General features: G+C 46.0%; 1 protein-coding gene across 5 annotated transcripts in view; it reads right to left on the bottom strand.

The window, feature by feature from the left end:
- The window catches only part of RASSF3 (Ras association domain family member 3), a 72,816-nt gene extending 60,710 nt beyond the window's left edge, over positions 1-12,106 (bottom strand). For 3 of the 5 annotated variants that reach the window (XM_049115737.1, XM_049115739.1, XM_049115738.1), the window contains exon 1: positions 11,848-11,985. Coding sequence is in view for 2 of the 5 variants with exons in the window: in XM_035696598.2 (XP_035552491.1) it covers positions 11,848-11,958 (111 nt within the window). In the remaining 3 variants the exon portion in view is untranslated. Of the gene's footprint in view, positions 1-11,847 lie in introns of all 5 variants that reach the window. The other 2 variants (XM_035696598.2, XM_025476720.3) reach the window with 2 other exon arrangements.
- Positions 12,107-16,789: the final 4,683 nt, after the last annotated feature.

The following is a 16,789-nucleotide window of genomic DNA, read 5'->3' as shown; positions in this document are numbered from 1 at the left end:
TGCCTTTGGCCCAGGGCGCGATCCTGGAGACCCGGGATCGAATCCCACATCGGGCTCCTGGTGCATGGAGCCTGCTTCTCCCTCTGCCTGTGTCTCTGCCTCTCTCTCTCTCTCTGTAACTATCATAAATAAATAAAAAAATTTAAAAAAAAAAAAAAAAAAAAAAAAAAAAAAAAAAAAAAAAAGAATATGAGGATTAAGGATGGCTCATAATCTAAAGTCAGAAATAATGCTTTACATCTCTTTAAAAGATTAATTTAATTAAAATATTCTGAACAAGGGGCATCTGGGTGGCTCAGTCCATTAAGTGGTTACTGGCTGCCTTAGGCTCAGGTAGTGATCCAGGGTCCTGGAGTGGAGCCGCAGTCCTCAGCAGGGAGTCTGCTCCTCTCCCCTTCCCTCCCTCTCAAAAAAATAAATAAAAATTTAAAAAAATAAAATATTAACAAGAGAAAAAATTAAATGAGGGCAAACCAGGAGTTAATCAGATTATAAAAGATTAAACAAAAAATTTTCAACACAGGCAAGGCTTAAAGTAGACAGCAATGCCAGATTCCATCTAATTGCAAGGTTTCAACAAAAGACAGTAAGCTTGTAAGTAAACAGTATAAAAATCCTCTTTGTAGGTGGAGTTTTTAGTTTGTCCTACAACCCTTTTTTCAATACCTAGTCTGTTTATAAAACAGGTTCCTCTGAATTCTATCGAGTGGCTGGAAAACTGGCACTAAATTTACTGAAATTCAAAGATAAGCAGGCATGTTCCGGCACTTTTTTTTTTTTTTTTAACATGGTTAGTAACAAAACATATCATCCAGCTCCCACCCTCTGTATTCCACGGTGTATTCTTAGGACACTGATGCTTTCTTAGTAATGCCTTTCCTGTGTCATAATTACAGGAGTAAGGCAAGTTTTCTTTGCTCCAAGTTTCAGTGATGTCAGCCTGAGACACACTCTAAAGTATTTCAAAATGCCAGAATATGTAATGTCCCTTTGGAACAAACAGGGCAAGTCAAAAATAACCTGAAGTTTAGCTGACCGCAAAAAAAGGAGAACCAGCTACCCAGCTAAATATGCACAGGGCTCAAGAACTGTGTTCTCTGGAGACTTCCTGCCCACCTCGAGTGGTCAAAGGCCATGAACAATGCTCAGAGCAAGAGGAAGAGCCACTCAGAAGTACAGAAAGACATTAAATTTACTGTTAAAGGAATACAAATTAAATAAAAATAAGGTGCCTTTACAAAATTTTTCCTCTATGTTTTAAGTATACTGTAGGCCCACTGTGAGGCTTGAACTCATGAACCAAGAGTGGCATGCTCTCTGGACTGAGCCGGCCAGGCGCCCCAGCGTTCCCTCTATTTTAATGACTATACTCAGTGGAGCTAAGGGCACAACAAAACTAGTTATGCTGCCTTCAGCAGGACGTGATCCCGGAGACCCAGGATTGTGTCCCACGTCGGGCTCCCTGCCTGGAGCCTGCTTCTCCCTCTGCCTCTCTCTCTCTGTCATGAATAAATAAATAAAATCTTAAAAAAAAATCTTAAAAAAAAATGGCCATGCCATCACTGCCAAGCAAAATTCCATTTTGTACATCTATCCTGAAAAGCTAAAATTTCAGGAAAGGATGGAAAAGGTTTCTCGTTCATAATGTTCACCAAATTGTTATGTATAGGAGCAAAAAAAAAAAAAAAAAAAAACAACAAAAAAAAACCAGCAACATTTCAGTTTTCCAATATTTGGAAAATAATGCCCGTTTGATAAAATACAAGGCAGGCATGAAAAGGATAGCTGTGCTAGCTGAAATCATTCAGCAAGAGCTCATAATTTTTTTTAAAGATTTCACTTATTTATTCATGAGAGACACAGAGAGAGAGAGAGAGAGAGGCAGAGACACAGGCAGTGGGAAAAGCAGGCTCCACACAGGGAGCCCAACGTGGGGACTTGATCCCAGAACCCCAGGATCATGCCCTTAGCTGAAGGGTGACACTCAACCGCTGAGCCACCCAGGCGTCCCAAGAGCTCATAATTCTAAGTTTAAATAGCAAGATTCAAATTTGCTGGGGCTGAATTTCTTAAAAAACTAAAAATATAATTACCATATGATTCAGCAATGCCACCTGTGGGTTTATACCTGGAAGAGCTGAAAGCAGGGTCTTTAAGAGTTACCTGCATACCCATGTTCATCGCAGCTTTATTCACAACAGCCAGGAGGTGGACGCACCCAAATATCTGCTGACTGATGAATGGATGAGCAAAATGTGGCATATACACGCATACAGTGGAATATTCTACTCAGGGAAGTATCTATCACATGCTACAGCATGAACCTTAAGGATCTTGCACTAAGTGAAGTAGCCGGTCACAAAAAGATCAATACACTGTATGATTTCCCTTATATGAGAGATCTAGAATAATCATAAGCATAGAAACAGAAAACAAAATGCTGATTTCCAAGAGTATTTGCAGGGGAGGGGATCCCAGTTTACTGGAGACAGTTTCAGTTTCCAAGATGAAAAAGTTCTGGCAATTGGAGACATAACAATGTAAAGGTACTTAACACTACTGAACGCTTAAAATTGTCAACAAAAACTGTTTAATGACAAATTTTAGGTTAGGTGTATTTTAACACAATTTTTCAAGTGGGATTTAAAAACTCAGTATGATTATATGCACATAAAAAGACAAGAGAGGGGCACCTGGCTGGCTCCATCTATATAGCATGCGACTCCTTATCTTGGGGTCGTGAGTCTAAGCCCCACATTGGGTGTAGAAATTACTCTAAAAAATAGACAAATAGGGCAGCCCTGGTGGCTCAGTGGTTTAGCGCCTGCCTTCAGCCCAGGGCGTGATCCTGGGGACCCGGGACTGAGTCCCACGTCAGGCTCCCTGCATGGAGCCTGCTTCTCCCTCCGCCTGTGTCTCTGCCTCTCTCTGTGTCTCTCATGAGTAAATAAATAGAATCTTAAAAAAAAAAAGACAAATGAAAAAACTAGGAAACAATTCTACAAAATAGTATTTGGAATAGGACAGTAAGATATTGGACCATTTTCCTCAAAATTATATGATGCAATTTTTATAGTACTCTTATTATCAAAAAAACAAGCATACTGCTCTAGGGACCCATAAAATCTTAACACATTTCCAGCAAAAATGACATGCTTATGAAAAATTATTTTTAAAAAAGAATTTTATTTATTCATGAGAGACAAAGAGAGAGAGGCAGAGACACAGGCAGAGGGAGAAGCAGGCTCCATGCAGGGAGCCCGACGTGGGACACGATCCCCAGACCCCGGGTTCACGTCCTGGGCCAAAGGCAGATGCTCAACTGCTGAGCCACCGAGTGTCCCATTTTTCCTTGTTTTGGCATATACAAAACAAAGATGGGAGCCAAATTTTGGACTAAGATCTTGTTCTTTACATGGATGAGAAATGACCTATACAGACTACGAGAGAGAGAGAGAGAGAGAGAGAGAGAGAGAGAGAGAGAGAGAGAGAATGAGCAATGGGAGGGGCAGAGGCAGAAGCAAACTCCCTGCTGAGCAGGGACTCAATCCCAGCACCTGGGATCATGACCTGAGCTGAAGGCAGACACTAACCTGACTGAGCCATCCAGTGCCCCTAAATCTTTTTTAAAGATTTAATTTTTAGTAACCTCTACACCTAACATGGGGCTCAAACTTACAACCCCAAGGATCAAGAGTCACATGCTCCACTGACATAGCCCACCAGGTGCCCCGAGACTTACAAAGTAAACAGCAGGTTTCTGTTTTGTTCACCAAAACCCCAGCACCAGCCTAGCATATTGAGAATATACCATATACATGGAAATGAATTTAGAAAAACCACCTTCGCGATTTTAACACACACTTTGCCTAACCCACATTAATTTCATGAAAAACACCTTGCTGATTGCTTTCTCAACCTCTCAAACCCAGATCTTCTCAATCTATCCTTCTAGTCTCCAATTCCCAAATTCATCTTTCCTCCTCTAATTATCGCACTGTTCAGCATCTGGGAAAAGAACTGAGCGCTGCAATATATAATTAGTAAATTATTCTTAGCTCACTGAATCATGTAGCAGCAGTTAGCAATTACAGTCCATAAAATGTGGATCACTCTTGCTGTTTTAATATTCTATGAAGTAATGACCCCCACCCTCCGTAAACTCAAGGCAGAGTTGCAGTCTGAAATACCATTAGGACAGTTTTATCCTATCAGCTCATGTATCAGAAAAAAGGGAACTTCCCCACACACAGGTTTCACAACCTCAAAATGCTGGTACGCATGACCCAAGATAGGGTGAAAAACTATTCCCAACAGTAAAGGGCAAGTTCCCCTTCATGCAGAGAAATCTTCCCAGAGTGCAAACCCATCTGCAGCCACTGGAGGATGGAGATCGAAACCCCTGGCAAGAATTAGCTGCTCCGCTTTAGCAAAAAGCACTGTCCAGCAGAAAACAGAAAGTGGGCCACAGAGATAAAGTTTAAATTTTCCAGTAGCCATGTTAAAAAACAAACAGGTAAAAATTAATTTTATTTAACTCAGAATATCCCAAATATTACTTCAACACGTAAGCAATATTAAACAATCACTATGATTTTTCTTTTAAGATTTTATCTATTTGCAGAGACAGAGAGAACACAAGCAGGGGTAGTGGCAGACAGGTGGAGAGAGAGAAGCAGGATCCACCCCGCTTCCCCCCGCCTCACCCCACAGCAGAGCGGGGAGCCTGATTCCAGGGCCCTCACTGTGATATATTTATATTCTCTTTTTCTTTCTCTTGGAAATCCAGTGTAGTTCATACTTACAGCACCTCTCAATTCGGGCAGCCACATTTTAAGTGCTCAACAGCCGCAGGAGGCCAGTTACTACCATACTGGACAGTCCAGTTTGGGAATGATGGTCACTTCTAGGGCTGCGCGAGCGGCGCAGTTAAGCATCCTACTCTTGCTTTCAGCTCAGGTCATGATTTCATGGGTCCTGAGATCCAGCCGCATTCTCAGCAGGGAGTCTGCTTGAAGATCCTCTCCCCTACCCCTCACCCACTTGCACATGGGCTCTCACACACCGCTCTCTAAAATAAATAAATAAATCTAGAATGGTGGGCTCTTCTATTCCTAATATTTTTACACGCTATCACATGTCAATCATTTTTTATGAGCTCAGGCATCTTTCCTACTGCATATCTGGCCCTCTCCATTAAAAAAAAAAAAAAAAAAATTACCAAGTAACCAAAAACCATTTGACTAGCCACTGATAGCCAAACCAGAAGTATTAAGAAAAACCTGGAAAATAAACCTCATTTGAGAAAGTTTGGTAAACCCTGGTTAGTGGTATTCATATTAACTCTCTTTAATGCACTTCATATCCTCATGGATGACGAGGTTTCTGTTGGAACACAATCATCTATAGTTTCTGGACAGTTGTCAACAGGAAAATGTGACTTGTTTTACAGGGATACACTTCTCAGTAAACCTTTCCATCTAAACAGATGTACAGCTTTACCACATTTTACACAATAGAGGTGTTCCCTGAAAAACTGTCAACAGCAAGAGTTTCCTTTGCACTAAAGGAGCAGCTCTGTGGGGAAAAAAAAGGAGATATTCTATTTGCTAGCTTTTTAAAAATATTACTAAATTGGGGGCACCTGGCTGGCTCAGTCGGTGGAGCATGCGACTCTTGATCTCAGGATTTTGAGTTCGAGGGGATCCCTGGGTGGCTCAGCAGTTTAGCTCCTGCCTTTGGCCAGGGGCACGGTCCTGGGGACCTGGGATCGAGTCCTATATCGGGCTCCCTGCGTGGAGCCTGCTTCTCCCCCTGCCTGTGTCTCTGCCCCAACTCTCTCTCTGTGTGTCTCTCGATGATTTGGGATGAATAAATAAAATATTAAAAAAAAAAAAAAAGGATTTTGAATTCGAGCCCCACATTGGGTGTAGTATTAGTTGGGTATAGTATACTACAGTATAGTATTTTTTATTACTTAAAAATAAAATCTTAAAAAAAAATAAAGTAGGCATCCCTCCCCTCCTAAAACCCTCTGTTCTTGGGGCACCCGGGTGGCTCAGTAGGTTAAATGCCTGCCTTCAGCTCAGGTCCTGATCTCAAGGTCCCAGGATCCAGTCTGCCTCTTCCTCTCTCTCTGCTACCTCCTTCCCCCACCCCCGACTTATGTGCTCGCTTTCTCAAATAAATAAAAATCTTTAAAAATAAATAAAATCTTAAAAAATAAATTGCACTTTCCCTCCATAGCAAAAATGTTTGTAAAATATATTCAATAAATTATTGAATGAATGATAGGCTTTCTTAAAATAAGGGGGAAAATATATGAAGTGCATTTTGCCTAAATTAATAACATTTATTAACAATAGCATCTGTTTTTTTAAAGGACTACTAATGTGTAAGATACTGTGGAAGCTATGGTCTAGTTGGGAGAGAGGGAAAAATTGTGTACATTTGTGTATAAAGGAAAACTCATGGTACCAAGTACTGTGACTTCCAACCAAAATCAGCAGGCCTTCATTCCTTCAGGCACCTACCTCGATGCTTACATCGAACATTTCTTTTATGAGCTCAGTGAATATGGCAGTCTCTGTCCCCATTGAACCAAACATATTATAATTTTTACTATGAAAAGAGAGAGCAGGAGCTCCTGGGTGGCTCAGTGGTTGAGCATCTGCCTTGGGCCCAGAGCATGATCCCAGGGTTTTGGGATCAAGTCCCACCCCACAGGGAGCCTGCTTCTCCCTCTGCCTGTGTCTCTGCCAATCTCTCAATGTCACTCGTAAATAAATAAAATCTTTAAAAACAAAAACCAGGGACTTTATCACCAAAAGACAGCTACCTATGTGGGCGGCTGGGGGTAGGCAAGAGCTGGTGCGCAGGGCTGAGTTGGGGACCACGCCACAGTACAAAGCACTCAGTCTGCCTCGGTTTTTTTCTCCCAGAAAATGAATGTTTACAAGTATGACATGCACTGTCTGCCAAAGGAAGTCTAAAAAGAATAAGCACATTATTGGATATTTTTAGCTTTTCTTTTCATAAATGTTTTGTGTCACTGCTTTCTAAATAATTCCAAATCTTGCAAGTTGGCCAGAAGAAGAAATGGGGTAGAGCATGTATTGTTCATAGAAGAAGGGACTAATTTTCTCTTGAAATTGAGTTAAAGGAATGTCTTTGTGAGTCCTGCGCAAACACAAAATTCCAGTGGATTAATATGTACCGTGTAAGAACAGAATTTATCAGACATGGAGATGAAATGGGCAGATCACTGGGCACCAAGCAAAAGGACTGGTGGGAATGTTTGTATTTGACAATATAGGGATTAAAAATTAGTGCAAGAGTTAGTACAGCCAAAAATCTTTGAGGTTGTAAACCATTATTCTTCTACACACACAAACCCACACCTGTGACTTATCACCAAAGCCTCTAATGGACACACGGAATAAAACAGTGCAACTCATTACTGTTGATTCTAGCAGAACCAAACAGCAAGTTAGAAAAATATTTAAATTATAAGGAGAGTAATCACAGGGCAAACTGGAGACCTGCTATGTGAAGTCTCACAGGCCTGCCTTATTAAACAATTCTTCAGTATAACTTTGTTAGAAGTGTGAGTGGCTCAGAGACAATTTTAAGACTTCTTGACTATTCTGCTAAAGCAAAAAGTGTCTCATTTCCTTATTCCTATTAACTCATGGTGCCATTACTTAACTACCCAAGACTCAGGAAGAAAAGTGTTTACCATAGCTTTGGGGTAAGATTATGCCCCAATAGACGACATTAAATAATTTTGGCCCATTTCTACTCTTGGAAGTCTGAATGTGTAGAAAAGGAGAATTATGAGTTACAGAACCACACACATTCTTGGTCCCGCATAAAACAGCAGCAGTGAATTCACAAGCGTGAATTATGGACACTGTAATGAATATATATGCAAAAAAAAAAAGAATATATGTGCAGATTAGGGGGGGTCAGCATTTTAAGGAACTCCTGAATTAGAAATGTCCATATTTGCAAAGAGAAAATCAAATTTTAAAATTTGGGGGTGGGGGGCTGCCTGGGTAGCTCAGTTGGTTAAGCGTCTGACTCCTTGATTTGGGCTCAGGGCTGGGAGATAGAGTCCCTGGGGGCCTCCCCTCTGGGCAAGGAGCCTGCTTAAGATTCTCTCTATCCCTCAGCCCCCCTCTGTTTGCACACACATCTGCACACATGGGCGCGCGTGCACACACACACACACGTGTTTTCTCTCAAAAAAAAAAAAAAAACACGTGGCTGAGAATTAAAAAGGAAAAGTGTGTGGGCCCTTTGGTGAATCACTTAACAAGGCCTCACCTTTCAGTAAGTTAATTTTCCAGGGGGTTCTTGGAAGAATCACAAGACAGGGTGCATCTGAAAACCTGTAATGTGCCAATTATTATCAAACCAGGAAAGCATGCATTCATACAACTAATAATCACTGAGCAGTCACTGTGTGTCTGGTACCAGTGGAGGCCCAAGGTACAGCAATAAACAGGACTTCCAAACTGCCACAAAAAGACCACCTCTCATTCCTGTTTATATCCTCCAGACAGGTTTTTAGGCCTTTTCCTTTTTTTTTTTTTTTAAGAGGGTACCAACATAAGGGAGATAACAATAACATTTTCTTTATATTCATGATTTTTGTTTTTGTTGGAGACAAAAATTGGGCTAAGTTCCTTTGCCTGGCAAGAGAAGAAAAGAAATTCCTCATCCCCCACCCCTTTTTTCTCTATCCTACATTTACCACAAACATCTTGCTTTCTCTGGATACTTTCAGAAGTCCTAGAAACTGAATTTTCCTGGCTTTTTTTTTTTTTTTTTTTTTTTTTACTTATTTATGATAGGCACACAGTGAGAGAGAGAGAGGCAGAGACACAGGCAGAGGGAAAAGCAGGCTCCATGCACCGGGAGCCCGATGTGGGATTCGATCCCGGGTCTCCAGGATCGCGCCCTGGGCCAAAGGCAGGCGCCAAACCGCTGCGCCACCCAGGGATCCCTTCCTGGCTTTTTCACCAGGTGGTAAGCACCCCCCAAAAAAATTACTATGATCAATAATAGACCTTATGACATCTCCACCTCTCTAGAGAAAGGAGAGGGGATCCCTTGGGTGGCTCAGCAGTTTAGCGCCTGCCTTTGGCCCGGGGCGTGATCCTGGAGTCCCAGGATCGAGTCCCGTGTCAGGCTCCCTGCATGGAGACTGCTTCTGCCTCTCTCTCTCTCTCTATCGTGAATGCATAAGTAAAATCTTTAAAAAAAAAAAAAAAAAAAGAGAGAAAGGATAAATTTCACCTTATGCTGTCAGAAATGCTTATCTTATTCTTATAATCACCAGCATAATAAAATGAATAAGGCAGGGCACCTGGCTGGCTCATGATCTAAGGGTCACAAGTTCAAGCCCCACTGGGGGTAGAGATTACTTAAAATAATCATAAAAAGAAATAAAACAGGCATATCTATTAGCTTAGGTAAGAGAAGTGTTCTATACTTAGAATGCCTGCTTTTAAATTTGCAAGTTTTATACTTCTTTAACTCACAAATCTTACCAAGAATTTAATGCGCTCATTCAGTCACTTTAACCAAAGAGCCCACAAAAATTCAGTTTCAAATACTTCTGCCACCTGGCAATTAAGTCCTGTAACTCAGTACTTTGCGTTGTTATGTTAGGAGGGGTAATACACAGGCCATAAAGCTTTGGAATATACGGAACAAGCCCTTTAAGCCAAGAACTAGGTCTTGCTGTCCTGATTTTCACCACAACCCTTGAGAAAATATTATTACTGTTAGACCTATTCTAAAAGCTAAACAGGTAACATTATTTAATAAAGATGCTAGATTAGTGAGCAGAAACACTGTATATGTAAATGCAAAAAAAGAGATGTTTTTACTTTTCAAAGCACTACAACATTCTCAATTTTTTTTTTTTTTTTTATGGAACACCCCATACCTGGAGAATCTGAGAACTAGCAAGTTTTCTGGAGGAGAGCCACCTCTGGAATCCACTTCAAACTAGCACAACCACCTCGGTCAAGTTCTAGTCAAAAGGTGACAGTAGTGTAACCGGCAGGAGAAAATACAAAGGAGAGGAGAGGGGAAAAAAAAAAAAAAAAAAGGAGAGGAGAGCAAGACAGGGGAGGAGGCCAAGAAAGAAAAAGCCAAGTGAAAGACACACAAGGAAAAGCAATTCTTCCCTAACCAACAGACACGAAACAGTATTTCTGCCTTCTAAGCCTCAGAGCGAACTCACGCTGTTAAAAGACGCCCTACTGAAAAATCAAGAATCAGCTATGAACCGAATGTTTGCAGATCCTCCTTGTAAAATTCAAATGATGAAACCCTAAAAGCAAAAGGACTTGGAAGCGGCACCTTTGGGCAGAATAAAAGGCCACGAGGGTGGCCTCCCACGATGGGATCAGTGTTTTGTTTTTTGTTTTTTTTTTTAATTTTCAGGCATTCTTTTTAAGATTTTGTTTTTTATTTATTCAAGAGAGACCCAGAGAAAGAGAGAGAGGCAGAGACACAGGCAGAGGGAGAAGCAGGCTCCCTAGAGGGAGCCCGACGTGGGACTCGATCCCTGGACTCCAGGATCAGGCCCTGGGCCAAAGGCAGGGGCTCGACCTCGGAGCCACCCGGGCGTCCCTATCGGCGTCCTTCTAAGAGGAAGAGGCTGGCTCTCTCCCCACGGGCCAGCCCTTGCTTCACCGCCAGCAGCAGCCGCCTCCAAGCAGGAAGCCCAGGCAGGAAGGGGCCCTCGCCCAGACCCCAGCAGCCGGCCGGGCCCCCGGATCCATCTGCAGCCGCCAGGGCCAGTGCTGCAGCCCCCGGGCCTGCGGCGGGTCACAGCGCCCGGCTACGGGCCCGCAGCCCTAACGTAGCGACCGCAGGGGGCGGCCGGCGGCCCAGCGCCCCAGCGCCCCGGGACCAGGGCCACAGCACCCGCGCCCTGGGCCGCGCCCCCGCCTCCGGCTTTGGGACTGAAGAGGGTGAAAAGACTAGCATTTCCGAATCCTAAGAAAAGAAACTTGACCTCAGAAAGCGGTTGGGGGGTGGCGGGCGGGGAATCCCGGGGTGGCTCAGCGGTTGAGCGTCTGCCCCCGGCCCAGGGCAGGATCCTGGGGTCCCGGCATCGAGTCCCACGCCGGGCTCCCTGCAGGGGGCCTGCTTCACTCTTTCTGCGTCTCTCATGAATGAATAAATAAAAAGAAATCTTAAAAAAAAAAAACTTTCTGAAGTCTCCCAACTTGGGAACGCCCGGGGGGCTCAGCGGTTGAGCGTCTGCCCCCGGCCCAGGGCGTGACCCTGCAGACGCGGGATGGAGTCCCCCGCCGGGCTCCGTGCAGGGGCCTGCTTCTCTCTCTCGGTGTCTCTCATGAATAAATAAATAAAATATTTTTTAAAAAGCAAGAAAGCGGCTAGGGTTCAAAGGAGTGGCGAGGAAGCCCCGGCGCTACTCCGCCCCGCGGCCCCAGGCCCCCGCTCCGGTCCCGGGAGCACGTCCGCGGGCAGGGCTGGGGCGCGCGTGGGGGCGCCCGGGGGAGGCTCCGGGCCCGGCGGGGCCGCCGCCGCCAGCCTCCCGCCCCGGCCCCTCCGAGCCGCGCTGCCTCCAAAAAAGGAAGACGCCGGCCTCGCGCCGCGCTCCCGCCGCCGGTGGCCCCCGGCCCGGCCCCGGCCCCGACCCCCGGCCCGGCCCCCGCCCCGGCCCCCCACGTGCGCGGCCTCCGGGCGCGACCCCGGGCCCCCGGCGGCCGCCCCCGCCCCGCCCCGCCCCGCCCCGCCCTGCCCGCGGCAGCCCCGGCGGCCCCCGGGAGCGCGGTCCCCGCCGCGCGGGCCACTCACTTGCTGGCCGGCGCGGGGCTTGCCCTGGGGCGCCCTGCGGAAGAAGGAGGTCCTGGCGGTGAAGAAGAAGTCCTCGGCGTCCTCCTCCAGGCTGCTGTAGCCGCTGCTCATGCTGCTGCCGCCGCCGCGCGCCGCCCGCCGCCCCGGGGCGCAGGCGGCCAAGGCAGGGGGTGCCGCGCCCGCCCGCCCGCCGCCACCCCCGGGCCGCCGTCCCGCTGCAGCTGCGGCCGCCGCTCACTCCGCCGCCCGCCCCGGCACCGGCCCCGGCCACCCGCCCCGGCCCCGCCCCGGGGCCCGCCCCCGCCGCTGCGCCCCTCCCCTCCGCGGGGGCCCCTCCCCCGGGGGCGCTCCTCTGCCCCTGGGGTGCCCCTCTCCTCCCCGAGTGCCCCTTCTCCCCCCAGGCACCCCCTTCTCCCCCCCGGGTGCCCCTCCCCTCCCCGGGTGCCCCTTCTCCCCCCGGTGCCCACTTCTCCCCCCGGGTGCCCCCTCCGCTCCCCGGGTGCCCCTCCCCCCAGGCACCCCTTCTCCCCCCGGTGCCCCCCTGCCCCCCGGGGTGCCCGTCCCCTCCCACCACGCGGCCGCAGGTGTGGGGGCGCAGCCGGAACGCGCACTCGGGACGCCCGCGTGTGGCCGGGCCGTGCCCCGGGTCGCCCCCAACCTCCCGCGCAGTCCGCGGTGACCCCCGGGTCTGGGGAGCCTTGGGGCGCCTTGGGGAGCCCCGCCCCGCCCCGCCGCGCCCGGGCCGCAGCCTCGGCGAGGTGACACCCGGTAGACTTTATTCAAAAGAAAACTTCCTTTCTGGGCGCCGGGCGGAGGGGCGGCTCCTGCGGCCTCCCCCGCCGCGGCCCCGGGTCAGAGAACGGACGCCCCAGGTCGCCGGGATCTCGGCGGCCCCCGGTGGAGGCGGCGGGGGGCGGGGGTTCGTCCTACGGTTCCGGTATCTATTAAGTAAATGTGCGTTTTCAGTGTCAGGGTTGCTGTGATGGGGTGATGGGTTCAGGGCACTCTATTCCCAAAAAAAGCCATATTTTCTGAAATCCTACCGGGAGGTTAATCCTTTTATTTTTTTAAATCCTCTTTTAGAATGCAACATTTTCTTCCTAGCCACCTGTGGGGACCATCTACACCTTGGGGTTATTGAACTGATTTCAATCCTGCTAGTTTCCTAGCGGAGATCCTGCCCGAAAGGAGGCGGTCTTGAAGTTTCACCACCGCTGCTGCGGTGAGCTGCCTAAATTTAGAAGCTTCTTTCTTTTTTATTTTTTACTTTTTTAGAAGTGTCATTAAAAGAGGAAGAGAAGGGCTGCCAAAGAGAATATTCGGCCATTATCCTGGAACTTTCTATGCATATTTCCTTTCGTCCTCAAAACAACTCTAAAGTAATTAGGACTAGGGATCCCTGGGTGGCTCGGCAGTTGAGCGCCTGCCTTAGGCCCAGGGCGTGACCCTGGGGTCCTGGGATCGAGTCCTGCGTCGGGCTTCCTGCTTCTCCCTCCGTCTGTATCTCTGCCTCTCTCTCTCATGAATAAATAAATAAAATCTTTAAAAAAATAAAATAGAACTAAAAAAAAAAAAAAAAGTAGGACTAATTTCTGCTCATTTTACACCCAGAGCAGCTGAGGTTTTTAAGAGGAAAGTAGGGACGCCGAGGTGGCTCAGCGGCTGGGGCATTTGCCTTTGGCTCAGGGCGTGATCCCGGGGTCCCCAGATCGAGTCCCGCGTGGGCCTCCCTGCATGGAACCTGCTTCTCCTCTCTCTGTGTCTCTCATGAATAAATAAATAAAATCTTAAAAAAAAAAAAATAAAGAGGAAAGCAGCTGCAGGTGGTAGGGCTGAGGGCCACCCTGATTTGCTGTTTGTCTGAAGTCTGCAGCGCCCCTTCCAGGTCCTCAGCGTGGCCTCCAGTGGGCTGTGCCTGTTGATGCACCAGTGACGGGAGAGCTGGCTCCTGAGTCAACCTACCGCAGGCGGAACTAAGCCTTGCAAACCTGCTCACCTTCAGGCTTACACACCCAGCTAGCAAAGCTGTGCACTACCCCCGAGTGATTCACGGCTGCTGCGAGAGGCTGGCCTCGGAGTTACCGCCCATTTTGAAGATGCTGCAACCTTAATGCCTTCTTCCCAGCCACACAGCTACTGAATAATTAGAGACCAGGAATTCTAACTCCGTATCTTCTTACCCAGTCTAAACTGATTCCTGGTGCCATGCACATAACCCAATGTTTTAATTACTTTATGATAGATTTTTGGTTTTTGTTACTACATTCACATAATCTTTATTAAATACCTCCAATTTAAAAAAATAATAAAATAAATAAATACCTCCAATATAAGACTAATGTGTAGGTTAAAGATTTTAAGTCACTTATTTTATGGTGGATGGGGACAGGGAAATAACCCAACCTGGGCTAATTAAAGTTTCTGAATACTTGGCAGAAAAGTATTAAAAGGAAAAATGCGTTAAAGTGTTTTAAGATTGGGGCACGTGGATGGCTCAGTGGGTTAAGCGGCTGCCTTCAGCTCAGGTCATGAGCCCAAGGTCCTGGGACAGCCCAGCATCAGACTCCCTGCTCAGAGAGGAGCATGCTTCTTCCTCTCCATCTGCAACTCTCCCTGCTTGCGCTCTCTCTCTCAAATAAATAAATAAAATCTTTTTAAAAATGAAGTGTTTTCTGATCCACAATACCATAAAAAGGATTTTTTTCATGGTGTCATTTTTAAGTCCCAAAGGACTAGATCTGTCAGCACACCATCAGTATCAGTTATAACAAAGAGGCATAACTGAATAATGAAGTAGAAGCCCTACTTTCAGGCAACAAAAAGTAAAAAACGAAGGAAGGAAGAAAGAATTGGCATTCTGATTCCCAAAAGCATAATAATCATATTTCTAAATATTTCTTTTTTTTTTAATTTTTATTTATTTATGATAGTCACACAGAGAGAGAGAGAGAGGCAGAGACACAGGCAGAAGGAGAAGCAGGCTCCATGCACCGGGAGCCCGACGTGGAATTCGATCCCGGGTCTCCAGGATCGCGCCCTAGGCCAAAGGCAGGCGCCAAACCGCTGCGCCACCCAGGGATCCCATATTTCTAAATATTTCTGATGGTATTCTTGATTAAAGAATTTATTGAAATTTGGTTCATAAAATTAGAATTTGTAAAAATTCAAAATGTCACATTAAACAACTAGACATTTTTACCATTTAGAATTCAAGGAAGGGGGTGGAATAAATAAAATGTATACAACCAAGTTCAGTTTTGAAAGAAGTTACTGTCAAACACAACAGGACTTCTAAGGGGACTCCATTATCATAAATGTTCCAGTAATATTATGAGAGCCTGATGATTTAAATTTATAGACTAGTAACCTTTTATTTCCATGTTCAATGGGGGAATATATTTTAAACAGAATAAGTATATGCAAAAAATACACAAATGCTTTGCAATTTTAATCATCCTGTACATCAAATCATTTTCCTTCAATCAACGTAAAAGGAGAGGCTTTAGTAACGGTTTAACCCTTCTTGTTCACGCAGTAAATCCCTCCAGGAGAGGAAGAGCATGTGACTCTTGATCTCAAGGGTTGTGAGTTTAAGCCCCACACTTGGGTTAGAACTTAACAAAAAAAAAAAAAAAAACAAGAAACAGGTGAAAAATAATCCTATAAAAGTGATTAAATAAGTTCAAATCATTATTCAGATTCTTTAAGCACTGTATATCCACAAATAGTAGAAACTCAAATACATATAATCAATGTAGAAAAAAAAGTTTTTGGCACTGCTCACCCTTTAACTAAAATATATTTAAAAGTAAAACTCTTCTTTTGTTAACTTGTCCTAATAAAACACAAGATCATAAAGGAAAAGATTTCTAGATTTGTGTAAACTGCTTGGTAGGGAGTCTGCTTCTCCCTCTCCCCCTACTCCCCCCGACCACAATCATGCTCGCTCGCTCGCTCTCCCTCTGCGTGGGCCTCGATTTTGTTTATTTGAGAGAGAGAAAGAGAGAAAGAGCACAAGTGACCCTGGGATCATGATCTGACCCCAAAGCAGATGCCCAACTGACTGAGCCACCCAGGTACCCCCTAAATAAATAAAATCTTTTTTTTTTAAAAGGAAGACCTTCCTTTTTTTTAATTTTTATTTATTTATGATAGTCACACAGAGAGAGAGAGGGGGGCAGAGACACAGGCAGAGGGAGAAGCAGGCTCCATGCACCGGGAGCCCGACGTGGGACTCCATCCCGGGTCTCCAGGATTGCACCCTGGGCCAAAGGCAGGCCCCAAACCACTGCGCCACCCAGGGATCCCTGTAAAATCTTTAAATAATAATCATAATAAAATTTTCACTCAGTCAACAAATATTTAATGAGCACATACTATCTACTAAACACTGACCTCAACACAAAGGCTATACATCACTGGATAAAACAGACAAAAATTTTTGTCCTAGTAGTGCATATGCTTTAGCGTGGGTTAGGAGACTGGCAAAACAAAAGAAGACAATTACATAGTATGTTCAAAGGTAATAAGTAGTCTTGCATAAATCATGGACAAAAGATAAAGAATGTTTTATAGAGACTTGTTGTCTAAGCTCTCGCTGAGAAAGTCACCTTTCAGCAAAGCCATATGGGAGTTAAGGGAGCTGGCCATGCAGATATCCTTGGGGAAAGTATTTCATGCAGAGAGAACTGCAAGTGCAAAGGCACTGAGAAGGAGTGTGCTGGCATATTTGAATAAGAGCAAAGAAGCCAGTGTGTCTGGGTGAGTGATTGGAGGATAAAGTCATAGGAATTTCGGTACAAAAGGCAACAGGGGGCAGCCCCGGTGGCTCAGTGGTTTAGCGCCGCCTTCAGCCCAGGGCCTGATCCTGGAGATCCGGATGGAGTCCCACATCAGGCTCCCTGCATGGAGCCTGCTTCTCCCTCTGTCTGTGTCTCTGCCT

This window comes from Canis lupus, chromosome 10 (genome assembly GCF_003254725.2).
Source record: "Canis lupus dingo isolate Sandy chromosome 10, ASM325472v2, whole genome shotgun sequence".
Lineage (NCBI taxonomy): Eukaryota > Metazoa > Chordata > Mammalia > Carnivora > Canidae > Canis > Canis lupus.
Note: the sequence above shows the minus strand (reverse complement) of the source record. Positions and strands in the feature narration are given on the sequence as shown.